A 23,599-nucleotide genomic window follows, 5' to 3' on the forward strand; every position below is an offset into this window, starting at 1 on the left:
CATATCACATCATTGTTCTTGCTGAGGAAACTGCTGTCTACTGGACTGGATTATCATCTATTGGATATCTCCAACCATTCATTGGACTGTAATATATCCCACTATTTGGACTCTAAGGCGCCGGTCTGTATTGTGTTTCTAGAATTATTTAATATTACAAAACATATTGCTGGAGATCACCTTTTTATATTGTTCTATAATGTTAGTTCCCAACCATTTTTACATTGTGCACCCCCTGCTAGAAAAATGTTGTTCCGTGAAACCCTAATTACCAAATCATATTGCCGACTGATCAGGTTATTGCTAACAAAACGATTTGACCGAGCCCAGGTAGTGTAGTGCCCTGAGCTTGAGGGGTTAACACATGCTTATTAAGGACCTCCTGACGAAACACGTAGTTGCGAAACGCGTAGAGGTCACGTGAGGTCACAGTACGCGCCTTCTGGGTGGATACTGATCCGGGTAGTTCTTGCTGTGTCGCCATCTCTGCCGCTGGTGCAGTCCGGACCATTGGTGTCAGCGTGCGGTTCCAGCTAGCATTGCCTGGGGTAAGTGCCCACCCCCCCGTCAGCCCGTACCCGGCAGCAGGTCTTGTTATAGTCTGCTGCATTGGGTATTCATTATATTTTGTGACCACAGTGTGTATGTGTTTATATTGTGTGTGCACAGTGTGCACTGTCTTGCTAGTTCTCTATCTGGCATATTTTAGTGTTAGAGCAGCGGTCTAGGAACCGGTTTCCTTGACTGTGTTGTGGACCTTTAAATTTTAAATGTTAACCCTTGTGTTTTTACTATATTGAATAAATTTGCTATTATACACTTAGAAGGTGTTGTGTCATCATATTGCCTATCTGCATTTATGTATACACCTTATATCAATACAGCACAGCTCTTTATATCTGGTCATTAACCCCCTGGTGCGCTCTGTGCGCTTTTCTGTTTTCCCTCTATGTTAAAAGCTTCACTGAGTGAGAAAAAAATATATATTTGTAGTTCTGGTTTTTTTTTAAACTCTTTCAATGGAAACCAAATAATGGATTTTTTTTTAAATGTTTTGTCTAATCTCTTTTGTCATTAAACTGATCTCTATTAAAATGCATTTATAATTCATTATCAGGGATTGACCTTAACTGAAAGGCTCTGCTCGGTATTTATTATTTAAGTTGTTCGGAAAGTAAGGAGAAACAGACTGTCATGCTGTTGATAGTCGCTAACTTTCCTGTTTAACTTAGACACTTTAAGGTTTGTTACTTTTAACTCTTAAATGGCAAAAGAAAAAATCACCATAACCGTATTATGTTGCCATGGAGTGAAGTTTGTGTATTCTGACCTGTGATACTCTGACATCATAAAATGTAATTCCTATTTCTTTCCAAAGGAATCAAAAGATAAAGGAAAGTATATACTGTTTATGCATGATGTAAATATTGTGTCATCTAGGTCATACTGTAGACTATTTAATTTTCTTAGCTGAACTGGGATACATGCTCCAGTAGTAATGGTTTAAACTACCAGTGTCCTACTGCTCACTGTAATGAAAAAAATAATACATCTTAAAACTAGCAAAAATATTTGGATCATTGCTGTGGATTCAATATTGTTTCTTGCTGTACACACCCTGCTAGACCCTAATCCACATTAATAACCAACAGAAATATAATTCCACAAATAGTTATTTTATCTATTGCTGTTTGTAAGGAAGGCACAATCCAGTGGCAGTGGATTATATGACCGCCAGTAATTATGTTTTTTGTCTCTGTTACCGCATCAAATTGTTTTGGGGATTAAAGGTGCTCTAATACGCTATATGTCTGTTTATTTATTTATTTCTATTTAGAAGGTTACTTTTTAGGTGACGGAGAAGGTGGTTCTGGCACATAAAATGCTTCTTTTAAAGTGATTCCTTGGTAGTCTGCGAAGCAATGCTTGAATTGTGACTGTAGTGTGTTACCTTACACTAGGCTTGAAGAAAATCATGCTCTAGAAATTAAAAAACTGAAGAGTGAAGCTGAGGAGTCAAGATCTCATCTCTCTGAGATGCAGAAAGAAATACAGTATCTTAACACCGAACTCCAGGCCCAGAAGGAAGCTAATACCCGAGCCCCAACTGCAACTATGAAGAATCTAGTAGAACGTCTGAAAAACCAACTAACTTTAAAGGAAAAACAGCAAAAGGTATGTTGCATAATACTGACTTATACCTCTGTATTACTGTATTGTTTTGTATGTAGAGACAAAAGAAGAGATTACATTCAGAAATGTAGCAGCACATATTTTAGGCCAAGAAGCCTAAAACTAAAAAACACTGATAAATTCCATGCGCTATACTGTATGCTGATTATGATGGCTTGTTAAAGGTTTGTACATAAATGAGGTAACGATGCTGCAGTGGTTTTTTTTAATTAACACTCTTCCTCTTGGGGATAGGACAAGAAGGAAATGACTTTGGGGTATATAACTCCTCCTCTTCCTCAAAATGGTAGTTTATTATTTTCCTAAGGGATAGAGAAATAGATTTGTCTGGTCCGCCAGAGTACTGTCCGGGGAAGCATAGGCATTCCCTACCCTCTCCACTCACTCACATCTTGAGGCTGCCGGAGTGCCAACTTTGCCGAAAACTCGTTCCCATGCCCATTTTCCGGAGGCTCCTTACCAGGGACACAAGGTTTTCTCTGAGAGCGTACAGAAGGGAGGACACTCTCCTCACAAATGTTCCTACGTTTTGCGTTTCAATTGACAGGGTTCCAGTACTGACCCCACAGAGGCTGCAAGTCCTGAAGGCGTGTGCGCAGTAGCTTTATAGCATCTAGTCAGTCTGATGACGTCACGATTGGTGACGTGGGGGAGTCCTTACATTTTCACAGGGAATTCATATCGGTCCCCTTTGTTAGTTTGCACCAGTGTGTCTCATTCTGTCTGTCCCCGCTTCACCTGATCCTAAGATTGATCCTAAACCTGATCCCATGGAAGAGGATAGACCTAAGAAGGCTACCTCTAAACAAAGGAGCAGTCTGTGCGCATCATGTAAGGAGAAATTACCCCCTGCTTATTAAAAAAAATAACTGTTATGAGAGTATTAAGGTTCTTCTTCTACCTCAATTTTCTTATTATGGTAATGGTGTGTTTTAGTCTATACATTAGATGAAGCGCGCTCTGGAGGAGTACAAATATCCTGTTTCCAGACCACATTGGATAGAGCTTCCCAGAGCTCTGAAGAAGATAGGTCAGAATAGTTCTCTGATGATGTTGAGTGCAGGAAGATCCTGAGCGTTTTAAGATTGATCTTATGGAAAAATTAGAAAAATATTTAAGAGTGACTGTGGATATTGAAGACACGCAGGATGAATGAGGCACTCTGGACAGAGTGCTTTTAGGATAGCAGAAAAAGAATAGAACTTTTGCTCTCCGTGAACAATATAGTTTAAATAGAAAGGGAATCATCACATAGAACGTTCTTCGATCCATGCAAAATTGTATAAGTTATCTCTTTGAAGACCAGGAACTACAATCGTAGTTCGAGAAGCTCTCAGAGAAAAAAGCTCTGCCAGTAGAAGATGGTGTCTCCTTACAGGAAATTATGGATCAAAGGATGGATTCAGCACTAAAAAAAAATCATAATTCACTTATGGGAGCTTTGACGCAAGCTATATGGCCTGTGTTGTAACAACACTGAAGATTTAAAATGAGAAGCTAGAGGCAGAATTGGATGCTGAGACAGCTAGTAATAAATGGATTAAAGATATCGCTATGATTATTGATGCAGTAACTTTCCTCTCTAATGCTTTCCTGGATATGATTTGCCTTATTGCCAAATCTTCAGCTCAGTCTATTGTGGCTAGAAGGGCGCTTTGGCTCTGATACGGGGTAGCAGATGCTACTTCTTATAGCAAATTGCTTTTACAGTACTTCCATTTAAGGGGTCTTTTTCTGCAGAGGAGCTTTTTATATCTTCCCCAAAGCTTTAAAAGGCAATGGGAACTTCTTACCTCAGGAGAGAAGATCCAGACCCTCAGTGTCAGTTTGTTATCCACATTGAGCCTTTCAAGAAGCAAAAGCTTATAGACTAGGAAGGTCTTTTCAGAGGCAGTCTTTTGCCCAGCTGTTTAAATCTAGAGGGAAATGTACTACTTTCACCCCAAGACCTTTTCATCTGAGATTTACTTTTTGAACATCAGTGTGTCCTAGTGCAAGAACAGGATCTTCTGGAGGGCATGATTAACAGATTATCTTATTATTTGACCCAAACAACTTTGGATGCTTAGGTTCTTAAGATAGTGAAAATAGGGTACTTTCTGTAATTCAGGCAGATGTCAGATCAAGACAAATTCATAATATCGAAATGTCCTGTCGATCAAGCCAGAGCAATAAATAGCCTTGAGCGGGCAATTCTAATTCAATAACTTTTGTTATACAAGGCCATCGTTGAAGTTCCCAATAATCAAGAAAAACAAGGGATCTATTCTCCTCTGTTTCTAGTCTCCAAGGCTACAAGGGTGGTCCTGAATCTCAATGCAGTGAATCATTTGAAGATGGAATCTCTGCAATCAGTCCTCCATGTTCTCCAAAAATGGGATTAGATGTCCTTGAGAGATCTCCAGGATACTTGCCTGCACATCCCGAAAATCAAAGATCACAAATTCCTCAGGTTTTGCTTCAAGGAAAAGCCCTACAAGTTGCAAGATTTGCCATTCGGGATTGTGACATCTCATCGGACCTAAAAAAAAGAAAAGTGTGTGCGCCAAGCACGCACATTTTAAGTGAGACTTCTTCATTTTTTGTCATAGAAATTGTATTTGTGATGGTAATTTTTTTAATTAAAAATCAGAGCACAATTTCAGTGACAAAACCAAAGAAGTTTGACTTGGAACGTGCGTGCTCGGCACACATCCTGTTTTAGCTATTTGCACTTCTATATTTATACTAACTGTGAATTCATCGTGTGTGTGAGTGTGGGACTGTGCGTTGTTTTTAAAAGTTTTTTTTTCCATTCACTTGAAAAAGTTTTTTCTTTAGGTTAGAAGTATGTTGGTGTGTGTGTCTGTGTGTATGTGTGTCAGGACGAGCTCACCACAAACTAGGCGGGACCGCGGTGCTGAGGTGGGATAGGATATAACGCCACCCACAGCCACGAGGGCAAGTCTTGAGAGTAGAATGGTCTGGGAGTCCGAGTCGGGGCAGGAGAGGTACGGATGGTAGAGGGTGCTGTTAGCCAAGTCCGGGGTTAGAGAGAGAGACTTAATCGTTTACCGTTTGCCGGGTTCGGGGTGCCAGAGGTGCGGAGAGTCGTATTGCCGTAAGCCAAGTTCAGGGTGCCAGAGGTGCGGAGGGTCGTAGAGGAAGCCGGTTTGGTGCACGAGGAAGACTGCAAAACAAGACAGGACAGGACTAGGGAGGCAGAGAGTGATGAGAACAACTGGTTCTATGCTCAGCCAACGAGTTAGTGAAACTGTAGGGTATATATGGGAGAGATGGTCCAATGGCAGCGCAGCAAGGTGGGGGTGTGTGGAAGGGCAAGGCTACGGCAGGGATAGGTCCAGCATGAGTCCCAGGGGAAGAGCAATGAAGCCCAGTGGTAAGGCTGCATTTGATTGCAGCAATGGTTTGAGGTGCTGTGCCTTTAAGGGGTTGGTGCGCCTCCGTGTGGCCGCGCCTCCGTGTAGCTGCGCTTGCGGGCGCGTGACCGGGCATACCCGCCGGACCAACACTAGAAGAGGAGCATTGGCGTGCACGCGCGCGCCCACGTGGAGCTGCGATCGGCGTCCTGGAGGAAGGCTGCCTGCGTGCCGCGGGAGGACCCGGCGGAGCTTCAGGTGAGTGGGGAGCATGCAGAGGGCGGTGTGACTCCCGGATCGTTACAGTACCCCCCCCTTCAGGGGCGACCTCCGGGGCGTCCATGACATGGCTTGGAGGGATTCCTACGATGGAAAGCCTGGACGAGTCGAGGCGCGTGGAGATCTCGGTGGGGAATCCATGAGCGTTCCTCTGGTCCGAACCCCCTCCAGTGGACCAGGTATTGTACTCCTCCTCTGGAGATCCTAGAATCCAGGATAGACTGGACCTCGTACTCCTGTTGACCTTGGATCAGAAGAGGGAGTGGAGGAGAAGTGGTGTTGGAAAAACGAGGACTCTGAAATGCTGGTTTTAGCAAAGATATATGAAAGACCGAAGGAATCCTCATCGAGGGTGGAAGACGCAGACGATAAGCCACAGGATTAATCCTCCTGACCACGGGAAAGGGACCGAGGAACTTGGGTGCCAGCTTCATAGTAGGGACCTTTAGTCGTATATTCCTGGATGAAAGCCATACCCTGTCTCCTGGAGCGAACTCCGGAACCTGGCGTCGAAGGCGATCTGCCTGGAGTTTGTCTCCCAGTGGCCACCTTTAAGTTCTCCTGAATCCTCCTCCATAAGCCTTTCAGCCGGGAGATATGCTTGTCGACTACTGGTACCCCTGAGGATAGAGGGGAGAAGGATGAAAGCCAAAATTTATAAAGAAGGGAGATTCTTGAGTGGAGTGGAGTCATTACGAAGGGAGTTGAGAGCAAACTCGGCCCAAGGAAGCAGATCCACCCAGTCATCCTGTGTATCGGTTATAAAACATCGAAGGTATTGTTCCAGGTTTTGGTTGGCTCTCTCCGTCTGCCCATTGGTCTGTGAGTGGTATCCAGAGGAGAATTGTAATGAAATGCCCAATTTTCCAGGAAAGGCTCGCCAAAATCTTGACACGAATTGAGACCCTCGGTCTGAAACGATGGTCGAGGGTACTTCATGGAGACGAAAGATTTCCTGGACGAAAACATCCGCCAGCCTGGAGGAATTCGGAAGACCCCTCAAGGGAACAAGGTGCGTCTGTTTGGAAAAACGATCAATTACTACAAGAATAGTATTCATCCCTTTGGAGGTTGGGAGCTCTACGATAAAATCCATAGAAATATGGTTCCAGTGACGGTCTGGGATGGGTAATGGAAGAAGAAGGCCTGCTGGTCTGACCCGGGGTACTTTGTTGCGAGCACATGTGCCACACGCTTTTACAAACTCCTCCACATCTTTGGACCTCTCTGGCCACCAGAAGGTTCGCTGGACAAGGTCGTTAGTTTTCTGTATCCCTGGGTGTCCTGCCAATTTAGAGGAATGGCACCACTCGAGGACTCTCTTGCGATGTTGCGGTGCCATATAGAGCCTTCCCTCCGGAACCTTGAACCCCATAGGAGCCTGTGATTGTTCGGATCGAATCTTGTCCATGATATCGAAAGAGTTGGCGGATACAATAAATTTAGAGGGAATTATCGTCTCTAGCTGCTCTTCAGACCTATCCTCTGCAAGGAACTGTCGAGACAGGGCATCCGCCTTCAGGTTTTTGGAGCCTGGAACGAAGGAGATGAAGTAATTGAAGAATAATGCCCAGCGGGCTTGTCGCGCGCTCAATCGACGTGCCCCTTCTAAGTAGAGGAGGTTCTTATGGTCTGTGAGGATGGTTATGGGAGTTTCCGTGCCTTCTAAGAGGTGTCTCCATTCCTCTAATGCCAACTTGATTGCCAAGAGCTCCCGGTTACCGACATCGTAATTCCGTTCTGCGGATGAAAATTTCTTCGAAAAGAAGGCACATGGGTGTAATCTGGCTAAGCGGGAAGTCCTTTGGGACAGGACAGCGCCAGCCCCGACGTCAGAGGCATCCACTTCCAGGGTAAATGGGAGTTTAGGGTCTAGGTGGGTGAGGATAGGAGCAGACACGAAAGCCTTTTTGAGAAGATTAAATGCCAGCATGGCCGATTCACGACCATGACGAGGGATCTGCACCTTTCTTGGTTAGAGCGGTGATGGGAGATACCGTGGTGGAAAAATTGCGAATGAAGCGACAGTAGTAGTTTGCAAAACCTAGAAAGCGTTGCACGGCTTTAAGGGTGGTCGGACGGGGCCAGTCCAGAATGGCCTTTAGTTTCGCTGGATCCATATTGAACCCGGAGTCAGAGATAATGTATCCCAGGAATGCTACGGACGTCAGATGGAACTGGCATTTCTCCAATTTTGCAAAGAGATGGTTTTCCCGGAGGCGTAACAGCACCTTTTGAACGTATTTGATGTGTTCTTGGGTGGATTTAGAAAAGATTAGGATGTCGTCTAAGTAAACGATAAGGAATTTGTTAAGAATGTCCCGGAAAATTTCGTTGACAAAGTCCTGAAAGATTGCTGGCGCGTTGCACAGGCCAAACGGCATGACCAGGTATTAATAATGGCCGTCATGGGTGTTAAAAGCAGTCTTCCACTCGTCCCCCTCGCGTATCCTTACCAAATTGTAGGCGCCCCTTAGGTCCAGTTTAGAAAAAACAGTTGCTCCTTGAAGGCGGTCGAAGAGCTCCGAAATCAAAGGTAGCGGGTAGCGGTTTTTGCGCGTGATGTTATTCAAACCCCGGTAATCGATGCATGGACGAAGAGACCCGTCCTTCTTCTTTACAAAAAAGAAGCCCGCTCCGACTGGGGAGGAGGACTTTCGGATGAAACCCCTCTCTAAATTCTCCGCAATGTAAGTGTTCATGGCTTTAGTCTCCGGGAGAGAGCGTGGGTAGGATCGTCCTCTGGGAAGAACTGCCCCGGGCAGCAGGTCGATCGGACAGTTGAAAGGTTGGTGCGGAGGTAGAACCTCGGATCGTGCTTTGTCGAACACATCGCGGAATTCCAAATATACAGTAGGCAAGGAGTTTACCTTCTCTGGCAGGGTACACAAACCACCAATCTTCTGGAAAAGCCTGGTACAGGTCTTGGCACATTGAGCACCCCACTGGATGGGTTCCCGGTTGGTCCAGTCGATGTGAGGATTGTGGACTTGGAGCCAAGGAAGACCCAGAATCAACTCAACGGAGGGAGTGTGGATGACATCGAGGGTAATGATTTCCGTATGAGCGTTGACGAACTGCAGTTGGAGAGGCACCGTCTGAAGCGTGATGAAGGCCGGCTGTAGAGGTCGACCATCAACGGCCTCCAGACCCACTGGCATCCTCTTGCTGATAAGTTGAATATTTTTCCGTCTAGCAAAGGTTTGATCGATGAAATTGCCTGCGGAACCGGAGTCCACGAATGCCAGTGCTTGAGTATGAAACCCCTCTCCAGACAGCATCACTGGCAGCAGGATCTTGGTGGGAAGAACGTCCTTGATGATGGGGGAGAGAGGCAATGTTCCCAACGAGACTCTCCGGGATCTCATTGGGATTTGGAATTTCCAGGCTTGTGGGGACACTGGAGCACTAAGTGACCGGAATTGCCACAGTACATACAGAGACCTGCACTGCGCCGGCGTTGTTTCTCGGCAGAGGACAGCTTATTCCCTCCCAATTGCATTGGTTCCGGGACGTCCAAAGATGGGGGTGTTGGAGGCACGAACGATGGGGCGAGAGACCTTGAAACCCGTTGACGGTAACGAGAACGTTCAGTCCTCCGCTCCTGCAGATGCTGGTCCACCCGAATGCACAGGCCGATCAAATCCTCTAGGTTAGTAGGACGTTCCCGCGCCGGGAGCTCATCCTTTAGGGATTCTGACAGGCCCTGCCAAAACGCCGAAGATAGTGCTTCATTGTTGCATGCCGTCTCAGCAGCAAGGGTGCGGAACTCAACAGCGTACCGGGCGACGGAACGATCTGCCTGGGTTATGTGGTGGAGAGAGAAAGCTGCCGTTAATTGCCGCGCAGGTGTGTCGAAGACCCTTCGGAACTCATGGGCGAAGAGGTCGATGTCCTGTGTGATGGGCACTTGTTGTTCCCAAATGGGAGAGGCCCAGGCCAGCGCCTCGTCGGAGAGAAGAGCCACGATATAGGCGACCTTAGAAATTGAGGAAACAAAACGAGAGGGTGAGAGTTGGAATTGGATGAAACATTGATTAAGGAAACCCCTACATCCTTGGGGATCCCCAGCATAGCGGTTAGGGGCAAGAATTCGGGGTTCCATAGCAGACGGAGGAGATGCAAAGACTGTTGCGGAGGCTGTAGAGGCCATGGGTGAAGGTCCCAGACTGGAAGCTCGAGCTTGAACGGTATGAAGGCTCTGCTGAAGCAAATTCATCCGCCTATCATTCTGTTCCAGATAAGTCTCTAGCCTGGTGAAGAGATTCGTGTGAGAATTTAAAGTACGCTCCACCTCAGCGGGGTCCATGTTCGTTGGACTGAGCATAATGTCAGGACGAGCTCACCACAAACTAGGCGGGACCGTGGTGCTGAGGTGGGATAGGATATAACGCCACCCACAGCCACGAGGGCACATCTTGAGAGTAGAATGGTCTGGGAGTCCGAGTCGGGGCAGGAGAGGTACGGATGGTAGAGGGTGCTGTTAGCCAAGTCCGGGGTTAGAGAGAGAGACTTAATCGTTTACCGTTTGCCGGGTTCGGGGTGCCAGAGGTGCGGAGAGTCGTATTGCCGTAAGCCAAGTTCGGGGTGCCAGAGGTGCGGAGGGTCGTAGAGGAAGCCGGTTCGGTGCACGAGGAAGACTGCAAAACAAGACAGGACAGGACAGGACTAGGGAGGCAGAGAGTGATGAGAACAACTGGTTCTATGCTCAGCCGACGAGTTAGTGAAACTGTAAGGTATATATGGGAGAGAGGGTCCAATGGAAGCGCAGCAAGGTGGGGGGGGGTGGAAGGGCCGGGATAGGTCCAGCATGAGTCCCAGGGGAGGAGCAATAAAGCACAGTGGTAAGGCTGCATTTGATTGCAGCAATGGTTTGAGGTGCTGTGCCTTTAAGGGGTTGGTGCGCCTCCGTGTAGCTGCGCTTGCGGGCGCGTGACCGGGCATACCCGCCGGACCAACACTAGAAGAGGAGCATTGGCGTGCCCACGTGGAGCTGCGATCGGCGTCCTGGAGGAAGGCTGCCTGCGTGCCGCGGGAGGACCCGGCGGAGCTGCAGGTGAGTGGGGAGAACGCCGAGGGTGGCGTGACTCCCGGATCGTTACAATGTGTTGGGGGGAGGGGGAAATCTCAAGCAGGCTCTCCCAGCAGTGTAGTCTGGAGAAGCTCGTGGTGAGTCTGCGAGGGGGGGGGGGTGGCGTTAGCGGGGGGAGGATATCAAGAAGGCTCTCCAAGCCGTGCAGTCTGGAGACTTCTGTCTCCAATCAACTACATTCACGCCTAAAGAAGTTTCACTTCAAAAAGCTCTGTAAGATTACATAAGTCATTCACCTGTGTGGGTTTTCTCAAATGTCACAACAGGGGCATATATCAACAAGCAAGGGGGCACTCTAAATCCAGTTGCCTTTAGAAGTCTCAAGCTGCTGAAATGGGCAGAAAAAACTATAATAGCATTATCTGCGATGCACATTCCAGGACCAGAGAATATGGAAGCAGACTACCTCAGCAAGCACAAGGTGCATCCAGGGGATTGGTCTTTTGTCTCCTCGGATATTTGAACAAATATGTAAACTCCTGTAGAAATTCAAAAGTAGATCTGATGGCATCAAGGGTTAACACAAAACTCCAAACGTATTGTGCCAAAGATGTGGAGCTGGTCTGGCCTACATATTTCCAATATTCACGAATGATTCGGGGAATGTTGCCAAATGTAAAGCAAGATAATGCACCAGTGATCATAATCACTCCTATTTTCCAATGAGGCACTGATTTGTGGGTCTTATCAAGATGTCAGTATCAGGGCCATGGTGGCTGCCTGTAGTTCCAGATCTGCTTCAACAGAATCTGCAGAGCCTTTTCCTTGTGACGTGGACATTGAGAGGCAGACCCTGACTGAGCTGGGCCTATAGAAAGATGCCATCAATACTTTGCTGGATTTTTTTTTTTTTTTTTTTTTTGAAAGGAGGTTTTTAAAGGGTCTTACCATCTTCATTCAAGTACCAGATTTCAACTTTAGGGGGTCTTTTTTTTTCATAAACTTATTGCTTCCCATTACTTGATACCTAGGTTGGTAAAAGCAATTTCTCATAGCCATCCTCTTATTTGATCCCCAGTACCATCATGGAACCTAAAGCTAGTTCTGGAAGCCTTAACATCCAAGTCGTTTGAGCCTTTATAGGACATTCCTTTGGCATTCCTCACCATCAAATCAGTATTTCTTCTTGCAATTAATTCTACCAGGGGTTGGGGAACCTTTTCTTCAGTCCCCCATACTTCACCATATATTAATGCAAGATTGTTATGAGAAGGCCTGAATTTAGGTCTAAGATAGTATTCTCTTTTCACCTGAATCAAGATATTATAGGAGTTCTGTCCTAATCCTCGTAATGAGGCAGATATTAAATTCTACTGCCTAGATATCGTCAACGTTCTTTCAGTATATGCACCATATATTTCGGAAGTTGAAAAAGCTATTCATTATTTACAAAGGCTCACGCAAGAGGCTAGCACCTCCAATAGTTCCATCTCTCAGTGGATTAGGAAAGTCATTCAGATCTACTATCAGACCTTAGATTTACAAGTAACAGCAGCCTTTAAAGCTCATTCAACCATATCCATGACTACCTATTGGCATGCAATAAGGCCATGACGGGGGAGCAGATCTGTAAGTTGACTACCTGGTTCTTAGTGTCAACTTTTATTAAGCAACATAAGGTGGATGTTTCGGCCTCGACACACTCTCGGCTTGGACACAGCCCCTCAAGCTATCGTCCCTCTGATGCCATGTGGGATGTATAGGAAAGCGTGACATTTTACTTGCAATATTTTCCTTGTTTCTGTTCCCATAATGGGAGCATATTCCCTTACTAAGTTATATTTCTTATCTCCTATCATGTAACTGGGTTTTAAGTTGTTGACATATATGTGCTGTAGTTTTCGTTTATTAAATATATTCGAAACTGGCGTTGGGAGGAAGAGGAGGACTTATATACCCTCAATACAGTTTTCATCTGGTCCTATCTTTGAGAGAAATACTGTTAAACCATTTGTTCTTGTAGCCATGATGGGTATAGATTAAAGGAACAAATAAATAAAATCACCCTTTCTTTGAAAATGTGTAATGTTGGCTTGAAAGCGCCCAGTATAAATAGTTTTACATCAATATTTCTCTGACATTAACATCAATATTTCTCTGACATTAACATTCTCTGTTCCATTTAACTAAAGTATGTAATTAATAAAGAAAAAGTAAATACTGTATGTTCTAAAACAAAATATTTTTTCAACAATCTAAGTGGATCTTTGGCTTTATAAAATAATTAATTATAAAGAAAACATGGATTACTTTGTGTAACTAAATACAAATATCACTTGTGAGGACATTCACATGTATCAGACAGTTATGTAACCCTGTTTTTCATCATTATCTCTTAGCATAGCTTGCAGCCAATGATTATTGCTAACCCAAATTGGGGGATTGGCATATTATTTATTGTATGCTGACATGTCAATAGTTCTTTTCAGTATTAGCATGTTCAAGAAAGCTTAATATTTGAAAAATTAATCTCAATGTTTATATGGCTGTCTTTTCCAGGCTTTGAGTAAAGCTCTATTGGCTCTTAGGGCAGAAATGACTGCTCACGCTGAACAGCAAATCATTGACTTTGCAGAGCAAAAGGAGGAGAACTTAAACATTCAGCAGATTGTTGACAGACAAACCAAAGGTTTGAAGGTGAGTCTTATGAAGCCTTTCTCTTTTTTTAGTTGTAATGGCAATGCTATGACATATTACATACAATATTCTGGCATGCCAGGGGTTAATTGTACAGCTGAACCCTGTTATAACGCGGTGCTCGGGGGCCACAGAATGAGACCGCGTTATAACCAGGATCGCAATAAAAAAACAAAAATGGCCGCCACGATCAGGGGTTCCACATCCACCGAAGGGGGAGAGCTGAGAAAACTCTCCCAGCTCTCCCTGAAACCGGCGACGCAGCGGCTTCCCCACGCAGGACTTACCCGTGCAGTGCAGGAGACTGTGGACTGTGTGCAGTTCAAGAGAGCTGATGAGTCCTGTGAGAGGGGGGGAGCGGGGGAGGATCTCCGGCTGTCTGCAGGATCCGGGATGTCGTGTGTGTGTGTGTGTGTTTTGGGTGGCGCAGGGAACAGTTTTTGACAATACTCTGCAAACCTCCCTTTTTCAATAACATTTCCAGTCATTTTTTTTTTTAGCCATGAGAAACTATTTTACAGGAGTACAGAACAGTGCAGATTACTTACGAGTTCTGCTGTTATGTAATCTGACGCCACAAAAACACATGAGGCTCACAGAGGAGACAGGTTGACCCATGGAGGGCATAGGTTATTTATATACAAGCACAGAGAAGCGTATACGGACAACGCCTTTGCTCTGGACATACTTTAAATCTGACAATGTTGTAAAATAGTCTGCAACATGTAAAATGTTATTCTGCATCTGCAATCTAAAATCCAAACCAAAGGAGCCGCATTAAAGAATGCAACATTCATTTATGCAGAGAAATCGATGCATAAGCCCCTGCTGCGCAAGAGAGCAGCTCAATTCAAAGGAAATTAGAATAATACTAAATACATTTGCAGGAACAGTTGTTCATTAATAGTGTAGGTTTTATTGCCAACTGCAACAATAATATATTCATTTATAAAGGGGGCCCAGCCATGGCACATCCAATATAATGATCACACATTTCATTGACCTTTTCTCCCAGCTCACTGAAAGCTGCCCATCAACCAGCAGCATTTAATGAAATCAGCATTCACATTCCATTTCAAAAACAGAGGTGCTGGATTTATATGCAGCTTCATTGTGGAGGGAAATTTTAAGTAATGCAGACAGATCCCGTGGGATTAAAGGCTTGTCCTCAACTCTGGTTTTAAAGTTCAGGAAGGCAGGGGAAAGCTGTGAGCAAACAATCTCTGAATCAATGTTGATTGCTTTCAGCCTATCCCTGAGCAGCTCCAGCCAAGCTAGAAAGGGCGGGACATTGTCTCTGCAATTCCTGGCCGTTTGCCAAGAAAAAAAAAATGGGAGCCATGCTTACATCACGTTATAAGCAGATCCGCGTTGTAGCGGATTGTGCTATAACGGAGTTGAACTGTAGTTGCAAATTGTCTTAAGAATACTAGACCATTCCTGTTTCTGTGTTGCTCTAGAAAGTGAGCGTATCCTGGGGGTTATCTTTGATAGACACTAAAAGTGAAATATGTATATTCTGGACGTCTGATGACAGTACCCAGATCTTGAGCTGTCAGCCTCAATGGAACCTTACATTCTTGAAATATCTACATAACTTGTGATCTACCGCTCACCTTACTATGCAGTTATATATTAAATTTTAGTAAATATATATATGGTTATCCTGCCGGTGCAAAGAGGATAGTGTGAACAGACAGAAACATACAGAAGGAGGCACAGAATCCTCCTCAAAGATTCTTGAAATATCACCTGTAAATAATCGAGAGAGGAGAATAAAATATATCTTGTATCATGTGATACATAAGAATACAAAATACATATTTCTGACCATCAGGTTCAGCTGCTCAATTGAGTCCAAAAATACTGGACTAATTAAACTGCATATGTGAGGTATCCATTTTTCACGAAAACGGAGCACTTAAAACATAAAGTTTAATATCCACACATGCATATTAATTATGCAAACGTGACAGCGAAGATGGCATCATTCTAAGTATTATAGAAATAAAGATTTGAGCATGTTTCTATATCAGGCAGTTTTTTTTAATTCTTTTTTTTCTTTGTTGTAAAATGGGCTGCAGATTGATGAGGGGTAGGGGTGGAGATTGAGAACACATCCAGACGGTGGGTATGCTGTGTTTCAATGAAAGGAGAATTCTGATCTAAGCCTGCAATCGAGATATGAAAATCAGAATTCGACAGTGTCTGATATCAACAAGATAAATTCATTTTCATGTTCCATGCTCCAATGGCCTCTTTGGAAAAGATATGGTACATGTTATGTGGTAACAGGGCCACCGACAGAGTGAGAGAGCCAGTACAAATGTCCCCAGCTGCGTGTTTCTCTCATTGACAGTCCCACACCGAGCTTCTGACACGGGTGCCTGCCGGGCCTCTATGATGTTGGTGCTTATCGGAGGCAAGCTGGACTCTGCTTCTGGTGCACACTGGTATGAGAGGGAGGCCCAGCGCACGCCGGCGTCAGAACCTCAGCACTGGACAGTCCGTGAGGGAGGTCTGGAGCTGGGCCCGGCAGCAATAAGAGGACGGCTGGCCGCCGGGTCCCCCACAGCCACTGGGCCTGGCTAGAGGCCTGTGACCATCCCCAAGGTAAGTCTGTGTTTTATATGTATTTGGGGGTGAAGGGTCTTATTTGTATGTACCTGGGGGGGTGGTGGGGGGAGTTCAGTATGTATTTGGGGGTGTTTTTTCTTTGTGTAACACCTTCCCTCCTCCTCAGCGAGATATGTGTGTTACAGGTGTTATGGTGCTACCTGTTAGGCTCACAAGAGGCTTAAGCCTCCGCGCTTGGGGGAGCCTGGGGTGGCTGTTGCAGTGCCTCCACCCGTGAGGATCCCTGCTATTTGGTATACCTCTAATAACCACAATCACAAGAAATATGTAGAACCGGGTTTTACTATGGTCCCATAGTCTCCTGATAACACAATATAGCTTTCACAATACAGTAACAGTATCCCCCATAAGACTGAGGGTGCCCTGGGCACCTAGACCCCGACGTTCACAGAACAGTCCCACCCAAATATATGTGAGGGCAGCGCTACCCTCCCGTGGAGTGTTGGTGGTACCTTCCTGGTTTACTCAAGTAAACCAAGTGATTTGTAGACAGGCTGCAAGCGTGGTCCCAAGATGCGAGGCCTGCAAGACAATCCCCTTCTCGCCTTACATCTGGTAGTATCGCAGGGTCGACTCCACAATTCCTGGGGAATCCTCACGCTGCGGTTCCGTCTGCTCCGCTGAATTGTCCACACACAAAAGAGGCAAGTCCCTTACTATTGGCTGGCCTTACAATACATCCACTATCATGTAGGGGGAGACTACCTGGGGCCTATGGGGAATGGGTCTGGTCTTATCCAGGGGCTTACTAGCTCCCCGGACCCTACTTCTCCCTTCGCCGGTTCCGTCAGGACTGACAGGCCGTCTCCAGTCCGCGGAGGATATCCTGAATGACAGGACCTCCTCTTGCAGAGCCACCTCATGATGGCCGCTGCTTTACATGTAGTCCATATGTATGTCGTTGCGCCAACCACAACATCGCAAACACAGCTCACTAAACCCTCCCACGTGATGGGACCATTGTCATGGAGGAGGCAAGGGAGGGTACCCTGCTACACTCTCCCCCTGGCAAAGACCTCATTCTCCCCACATGAGAAAACATATTCACACAATGCTCATAACATAGCACTTATATAGTGGAAAATATACAGTTGCATAACAATATAACGCAACTTTTATACAGCATAACTTAAATGGCATGATATACTTCCGTCAGAAGACATAATAGACAAAAACCTATCCCTAGACATCTGCTGAGACTTATAGTGAGGCTGCCCAGGTGAATCGTACGATATTCTATCTGGGGGCCGTATTGTTCTCTTACTTCTCCTCAATTCAGGAGCTGGTACATTTGTTAATCCTTAAAGCACCTCTTCATTTTCTTGGTCGCAGAGGGGTCCAGCGGCTTGAGGCTCTGGCCCTCTCATAGAGCGAATGTCATTGTTATGGTCACACATTGGTGTGAATGCCGGGCTTTCAGGATCTAAGGTCTGGGTAGCAGTTCCAGATGAAGTGGGCAGAGGATCGCTAGGTCCAGTGATAGGCTCGTATTCATTTGCTTCCTGCACAGTGGAAGAAGAATCTGATTGATCAGGCTCACTGACTTGAGGAATGGGCAGTAGATGGTTCCGGTGCCAAACTTTTATCCGTCCTTCAGAGTCCTTTATCCGGTACACAGAAATCCCAGGTAGCTGTGACTTCACCTCGAACGGGCTATCTCTCCTTCGGTCAGCCAGTTTATGCTTTCCTGGCACTCCCAGATTCCTGAGAAGAACCTTGTCTCCAGGGCTAAGCTCCTGATAACGTACCTTGCAGTCGTATCTTCATTTGCTATTATGGTTCAGCTTAGCAGTGGTCCCTTCTGCTAGCTGATACGCTCTTTGCAGGTTGATTTTCAGTCGTTTGACATATTTGTGGTGTGCCACATTGGGCACTCCATCAGTGTAGATTACAAGATGGATGTCCACCGGTAGCCTGGCTTCTCAACGAACATCATAAAATATGGGAAGAATCCGGTGGACTCATGGCGGGTGCAATTATAGGCATGTACCAGGTGCTCCATGTGTTTGCTCCAGCTCACCTTCTCGGAGTCTTTCAAAGTGCCCAGCGGGGTCCAATTGAACCGTTCAGGCAAGGCATCAGCCTCCGGGTGGTAGGGTGTTGTACGGGATTTCTCCACATTAAGCAACATTTAGTAGCTCTTTTATGAGCCTACTCTCGAAATCACGGCCCTGGTCTGAGTGCATGCGGTTCGGTAGTCCGTAATGAACAAAATATTTCTCCCAGAATACCTTAGCCACCGTGGTAGCCTTTTGGTCTTTAGTGGGAAAAGCTTGGGCATAACGGGTATAGTGATCAGTGTTTACTAGTACGTTCCCTATGCCGCTGGAATCTTGTTCTATACACAGGAAGTCCATACATACTAAGTTAATAGGACCAGAACTCTTTAAATGGCACATTGGAGCTGCATGTGTAGGCAGTGTTTTCCTCTGGATGCACCTCAAGCATCTTCGGCTGTGATGTTCCACATGCTCCCTAATTTTTGGCCAGTAGAATCTATCCTTCAGGAGTCTGAACGTTTTATCTACGCCTAAGTGTCCATGGTCATCATGTAATAATCTCAACGCCATATACTGCAGCTTCCTTGGGAGCACTAGTTGCCTCCTATCCGGATGATTATGGTAAGGAATCACTTGGTATAGTATTGTCCATTGTCCAACTGGAATTTGTCTCATTCCGTCGTAAGAGGACCCACTGTATGTCATGGGGCACATTTAATTAATTTAGTGTTCTTCTTCTGTACTGCCCGCCTCAGTGGTCCGCACATGGAATCAGTCATCTGTGCTTCAATGATTTCCTTCCATCTTATATTGGGTTCGTCCACCCTTGATAGTGCTTCTGGGTAGCAACACAGAGCGCATTGGATTGACATCCCAGCGAATCCGCCAATAGTAACTCGGAGAAGGCACTTTCAGATCCAGAATGGCCGCTGTGAAGCACATAGCACAGATCCCCGGACCGGGTATTTCCTCCTATTCTCCGTCTTCAGACCTGGATTCCAACCTAGGTCTTAGGGACAGAGTGTCGGACCCAATATTCTTACGCCCCGGCTTATACTTCAGGGTGAAGCTGTAATAGACAGGCAGCCAGCCACCTGTGACCAGTGGCATCCAATTTGGTGGATGCCAAAATGTATGTCAGGGGATTATTGTCTGTCCTTAATTCAAAGGGTATCCAGTAAAGCTAGTCAAGCAGCTTATTCACAATGGCCCACTTCAACGCCAGAAATTTTAACTTGTGAACCGGATAGTTCCTTTTACTCAGAGTCAAGCTGCGACTTACATAGGCGACAGGCCGCAGCCCAGTAGGATATTTTCCTTAACCATCATAGCTGGTGTCCACATGCAGCACATACTGTTGGTCTTGGTCAGCATATGCCAGAACAGGAGCCTCAGTGAGACTCTTCTTTAATTTCACGAAAGCCTGTTACCGGCACAGGTGCTCAACAAGTAGTTCAAGACTTTGGAGATGCAAGCGTACCTGTCGACGAACCTTGTATACTAGCCACAGAATCCTAGAAAGGAGCAGAGCTCTACCACGTTCTTAGGGCGAGGCCAGCTTACTACTGCTTCCACCTTGGTAGGGTCGGTTGCCACTCCATCAGCGGATACGATATGGCACACATAGGTGACTGATGATTGGCAGAACTGGTATTTATCAAGGGACAGCTTCTGGCCTTCCTATTTCAATCGCTCTAAGACTTTTTAAAGGCGCTTTTCGTGTTCTTCCAGTATCCGTCCAAACACTATGATGTCATCCAAGTAGACTCAGCATTCTCTAGGGTTCAAGTCACCCAGGGTTCTTTCCATTAGTCTCTGGAATGTGGCTGGGGCTCCGCATATGCCTTGAGACATTCGGTTGAACTGGTAGAATCCCAGCGGACAGATAAACGCTGTCTTTTCTTGATCTTCGGGGCTCATGGGGACCTGGTAGTACCCAGAGCGCAGATCCAACACACTGAACCACTTACTGCCAGACAATGCGCCTAGGATCTCTGAGGTAAGGTGTACTGGTCGCGGATAGTCAGGCGGTTTAGCAGTTTATTCTTCTTCTGTACAACCACGATGGGTGTGGTGTAGGGACTGCAGGATTCAGTTATAATACCGGCGCCTTTCAATTCTTGCAGAATATTGCGGATGTCGTACACGTTTCGCGGAGCTATTCACCGTGATCGTTCACAGAAGGGGGTGGTATTGCTCAGTCTGATAGTATGTTGGGCATTTTTAGTACATCCCACTTCCATTTCACGAGTTGAGAAAGCTTCCTCCCGCTCCCTCAGCTTCTCTTGCAGATGGGTCTTCCATTCGGCCGGTAGGGGGGAGTCTCTGATGTCAAACTGTAGTGCAAGGTCACTATCCGGTACTGCTACAGCATTCACGTTGGCCCAGGGTTTCACATCCATCATGGGATATATTTTCCCCAGCTCCTGATTGTAGTCCAACTGAACAGGATGTAGGGAGATGTTTTGTATGGACACAGCAAACCGGGAGGGAAACACAGACCTTTACCTCCGGCACCTCCTTCCAGCCTCTCTTCTGATCCTCCTCAGGTGCTGACTCCAGCGCAAAGTATCAGTCACTTCTATCATCGCTAGGGTAGCTGGCTTCAGCTAGTATATGCTTTACTCCCCCTGGCAGAATCATAGTCACTCCCTTCTCTCGATTTGAAGATTGAAGTGCCGCTCTTGGTCAGGAATTTGGTTGCAATCTTCCATGAACACAGGGTGAATCTTCATGGAGGACAAAGGCATTTCCCCTGCTTCTTTGAGGAATGGCCGGACTAGTGATCGCACTATGTCAGCATTGGTGCCCAATATAATGGGTGAATTTGGATGTTTCTGGGGTTTGGGACACACCAGGGTTTCCACCTCCACATGGTGCGTTAGGTTGGTATTGAGCTGAGGTATATTCATCCGTACTTTAATTACTCCATCTATCGGGTAATCCTGACTGCCGAGTCCACACAGAGTCATGGTTTCAGCCGATCCCAATGGCAGATGCTGCAGATGATTGTCGTAGAACAACCTGTATACGATGGTTAACTGTGACCCGGTATCCAGTAGGGCAGACGCGTAGATCCCTTCAATCAAGACTCGGACCAATGAGAAGGGGCCAGTGCGGCTTGAGAGGTCAGCTTGGGCCTCTTACCTGGCGCTGGCAGGTATCGGCTTTTTTCTCCCGCGGGGCGGCTGTACTTTAGGTTGGGTTGCAAAGGTTAGCGCTGCTGCTTTGGGGTTACCTTCTGAGGGCACTCCCTCCTTGTGTCCCTCCTCCCCGCACTCATAACGGCAAGATGTGCGGTCGGTTCCACGGAAGAACGGGCCAGGTTACAGGCCACCGTGTTGATGGTCGGGGGATCGGCTGTGAGGGCTCCGGAGTTAGCTCAGCTAGGTCCTTCTGTACCGGGGTTCCCCGGATAGAGCTGCCAGTATCTTCCGAGCGTTTAGACTCCCAGTTCTTTTTAGGCGTATGGAACCGCATGGATACTTCCTGGTCCTGCATGCGGTGCATCAGTTTATCAAACTTAGGAGGATGCTCTGTGGAGAGTATATCAGAGCATATTGGCAATGGGATGCTTGGGTAAGGATCTCCGTAGCAACTGTGTGAGTCGGTGGCTATCTAGCGTTGACAATTCAATAACCCCCTTTGATACTAGTGTCCATAGTGTTAACTGCAAGCACCGGATGAACGCGGCCATATCTTCCCCGTCATTTTGCTTACGGTCATGAAATTTGGGCATGAGTTCCACAGCATTGTCTTTAGAACTGTTGGCGCCATATAAGGCCATAACCAGGTCTCGGGCATCAGCCTCCGTATATTGTTCATGGTGCAATCGAACAATATTGACTGCAGGGGGGCGCAAGCACTCTACTATTCGCTGTTGCTTCACAGCCTCCGAGCAGGACCACTCCCCTAGGACCTGCAGGGTGTGATCCTTCCACTCCCCAAATTCTTACTTGTCCCATGCGACGGGACCAGTGTCAGGGAGGAGGCAAGGGAGGGTACCCTGCTACCACTCCCCAAATTCTTCCTCGTCCCATGCGATGGGATCACTGTCAGGTAGGAGGCAAGGGAGGGTACCCTGCTACTTATGTATTTGGGGCGGTGGGATTTTTTTTTATTTATTTGGGGGGGGAGTTTGGTATTTTTTTGTATTTGGGGGTGGGTTTTTTTGGAATGTATTTTGTGAGGGGGATTGTGTGAGAAGGGGGGATTGAGTGAGAGTGGGGTAATTGACGGGGGTTGGAGAGAGGGGGTGTGAGGGAGGGAGTGAGTGAGGAAAAGACACAGGGGAGAGAAATACATGTGAGGCGGGGGGAGGGATTGCATTAGAGTTGTGTAATTGATGGAGGGGGGAGTGAGGAAGAGAGGGCAAGAGAAATACATGAGAAGAGGGGGGGCTTGCGAAGAGTGAAATGGGGGGAGACCTTGTATGACCGCCGATACGGGGACGTCATAACTCTAATCCAGGGCCCTGGGAAATCTGTTTGCGGTCCTGTGTGGTAACATATAGGGATCTTGCTTTTTTCCTTTTTAGTTGATGAAAGTGCCTGCCTTTATTGTATTGTATTATTGTAATAATATTTTTCTGTAAATTAGGCACTATACTACTTTTGTATATTAAATCTAAACTCAATAAGTATATCTTTGGACTCTTTGGACTCTTGATTTGGATTGAACTGGCACATTTTGTAGAGGGTAATTTACATTTTCAGAAACCTTTTTCTACAATGTGTGTGAAGTGCATATTTTCTTTAGTTAACAGGGACCAAAGACTGCACATTATTTGTTTATAACTCTTTGGTGGTGGAAGCGGTTAAAGATATGTGACGGATTGAGGGGCGATATTATTCATTTGAGGAACTTGCGCGCAAGTGAAGATTGGATCAGCTACTGTAGATACAGATGCAGCCACCAGTATCCGACCACTTGCCGTGGAAAATATGGGGCTATCTCACAGTAACGCTACAACATTTCTGTGAGATTTCTGCAGCCAGACTAATGGCCAATCGGATTAACACAGCTTGGGCCCCTGCAGTCCCATTCAAACTGGCTCAAGCAGGGCTCAAAAAGGGTTGTGCCAGGGCCTGTTTCAGAAGAGATGGGGATGTGACTTTGTAAATAGTTGCTATAGAAACAAAGAATGCTTGTTAGATTATAATACATTCAAAATGTCATTTAGAGCTGTTTTTTTAAAAATATGCTACAAGTATTTTCTCGTAGTACAGAACTGATTTATTTTAAACACATACACCTATAGGATATTGCTAGCTTTAAAGGGCTTGCTGTCAGCTTTCTCCAGTTTACTGTAGGGGGTGCTGTGTTACAAAAACATACCAAGACTGTTGAGCCTGCCTTCCAGCTGTGTTTTCATGGCTAATAAATTCTCCCACATCTGTCTC

General features: G+C 46.1%; 1 protein-coding gene across 5 annotated transcripts in view; it reads left to right on the forward strand.

The window, feature by feature from the left end:
* CEP290 (centrosomal protein 290) overlaps positions 1 to 23,599 on the forward strand; it is a 137,300-nt gene that overhangs the window by 79,240 nt on the left and 34,461 nt on the right. For all 5 annotated transcript variants that reach the window (XM_075600465.1, XM_075600464.1, XM_075600466.1 and 2 more), the window contains 2 exons: positions 1,962 to 2,175; positions 13,423 to 13,560. In XM_075600465.1, the coding sequence (XP_075456580.1) occupies positions 1,962 to 2,175; positions 13,423 to 13,560 (352 nt within the window). The remainder of the gene's footprint in view (positions 1 to 1,961; positions 2,176 to 13,422; positions 13,561 to 23,599) is intronic.

The sequence above is a fragment of the Ascaphus truei genome, chromosome 5 (genome assembly GCF_040206685.1).
Source record: "Ascaphus truei isolate aAscTru1 chromosome 5, aAscTru1.hap1, whole genome shotgun sequence".
NCBI classification, from domain to species: Eukaryota; Metazoa; Chordata; class Amphibia; order Anura; family Ascaphidae; genus Ascaphus; species Ascaphus truei.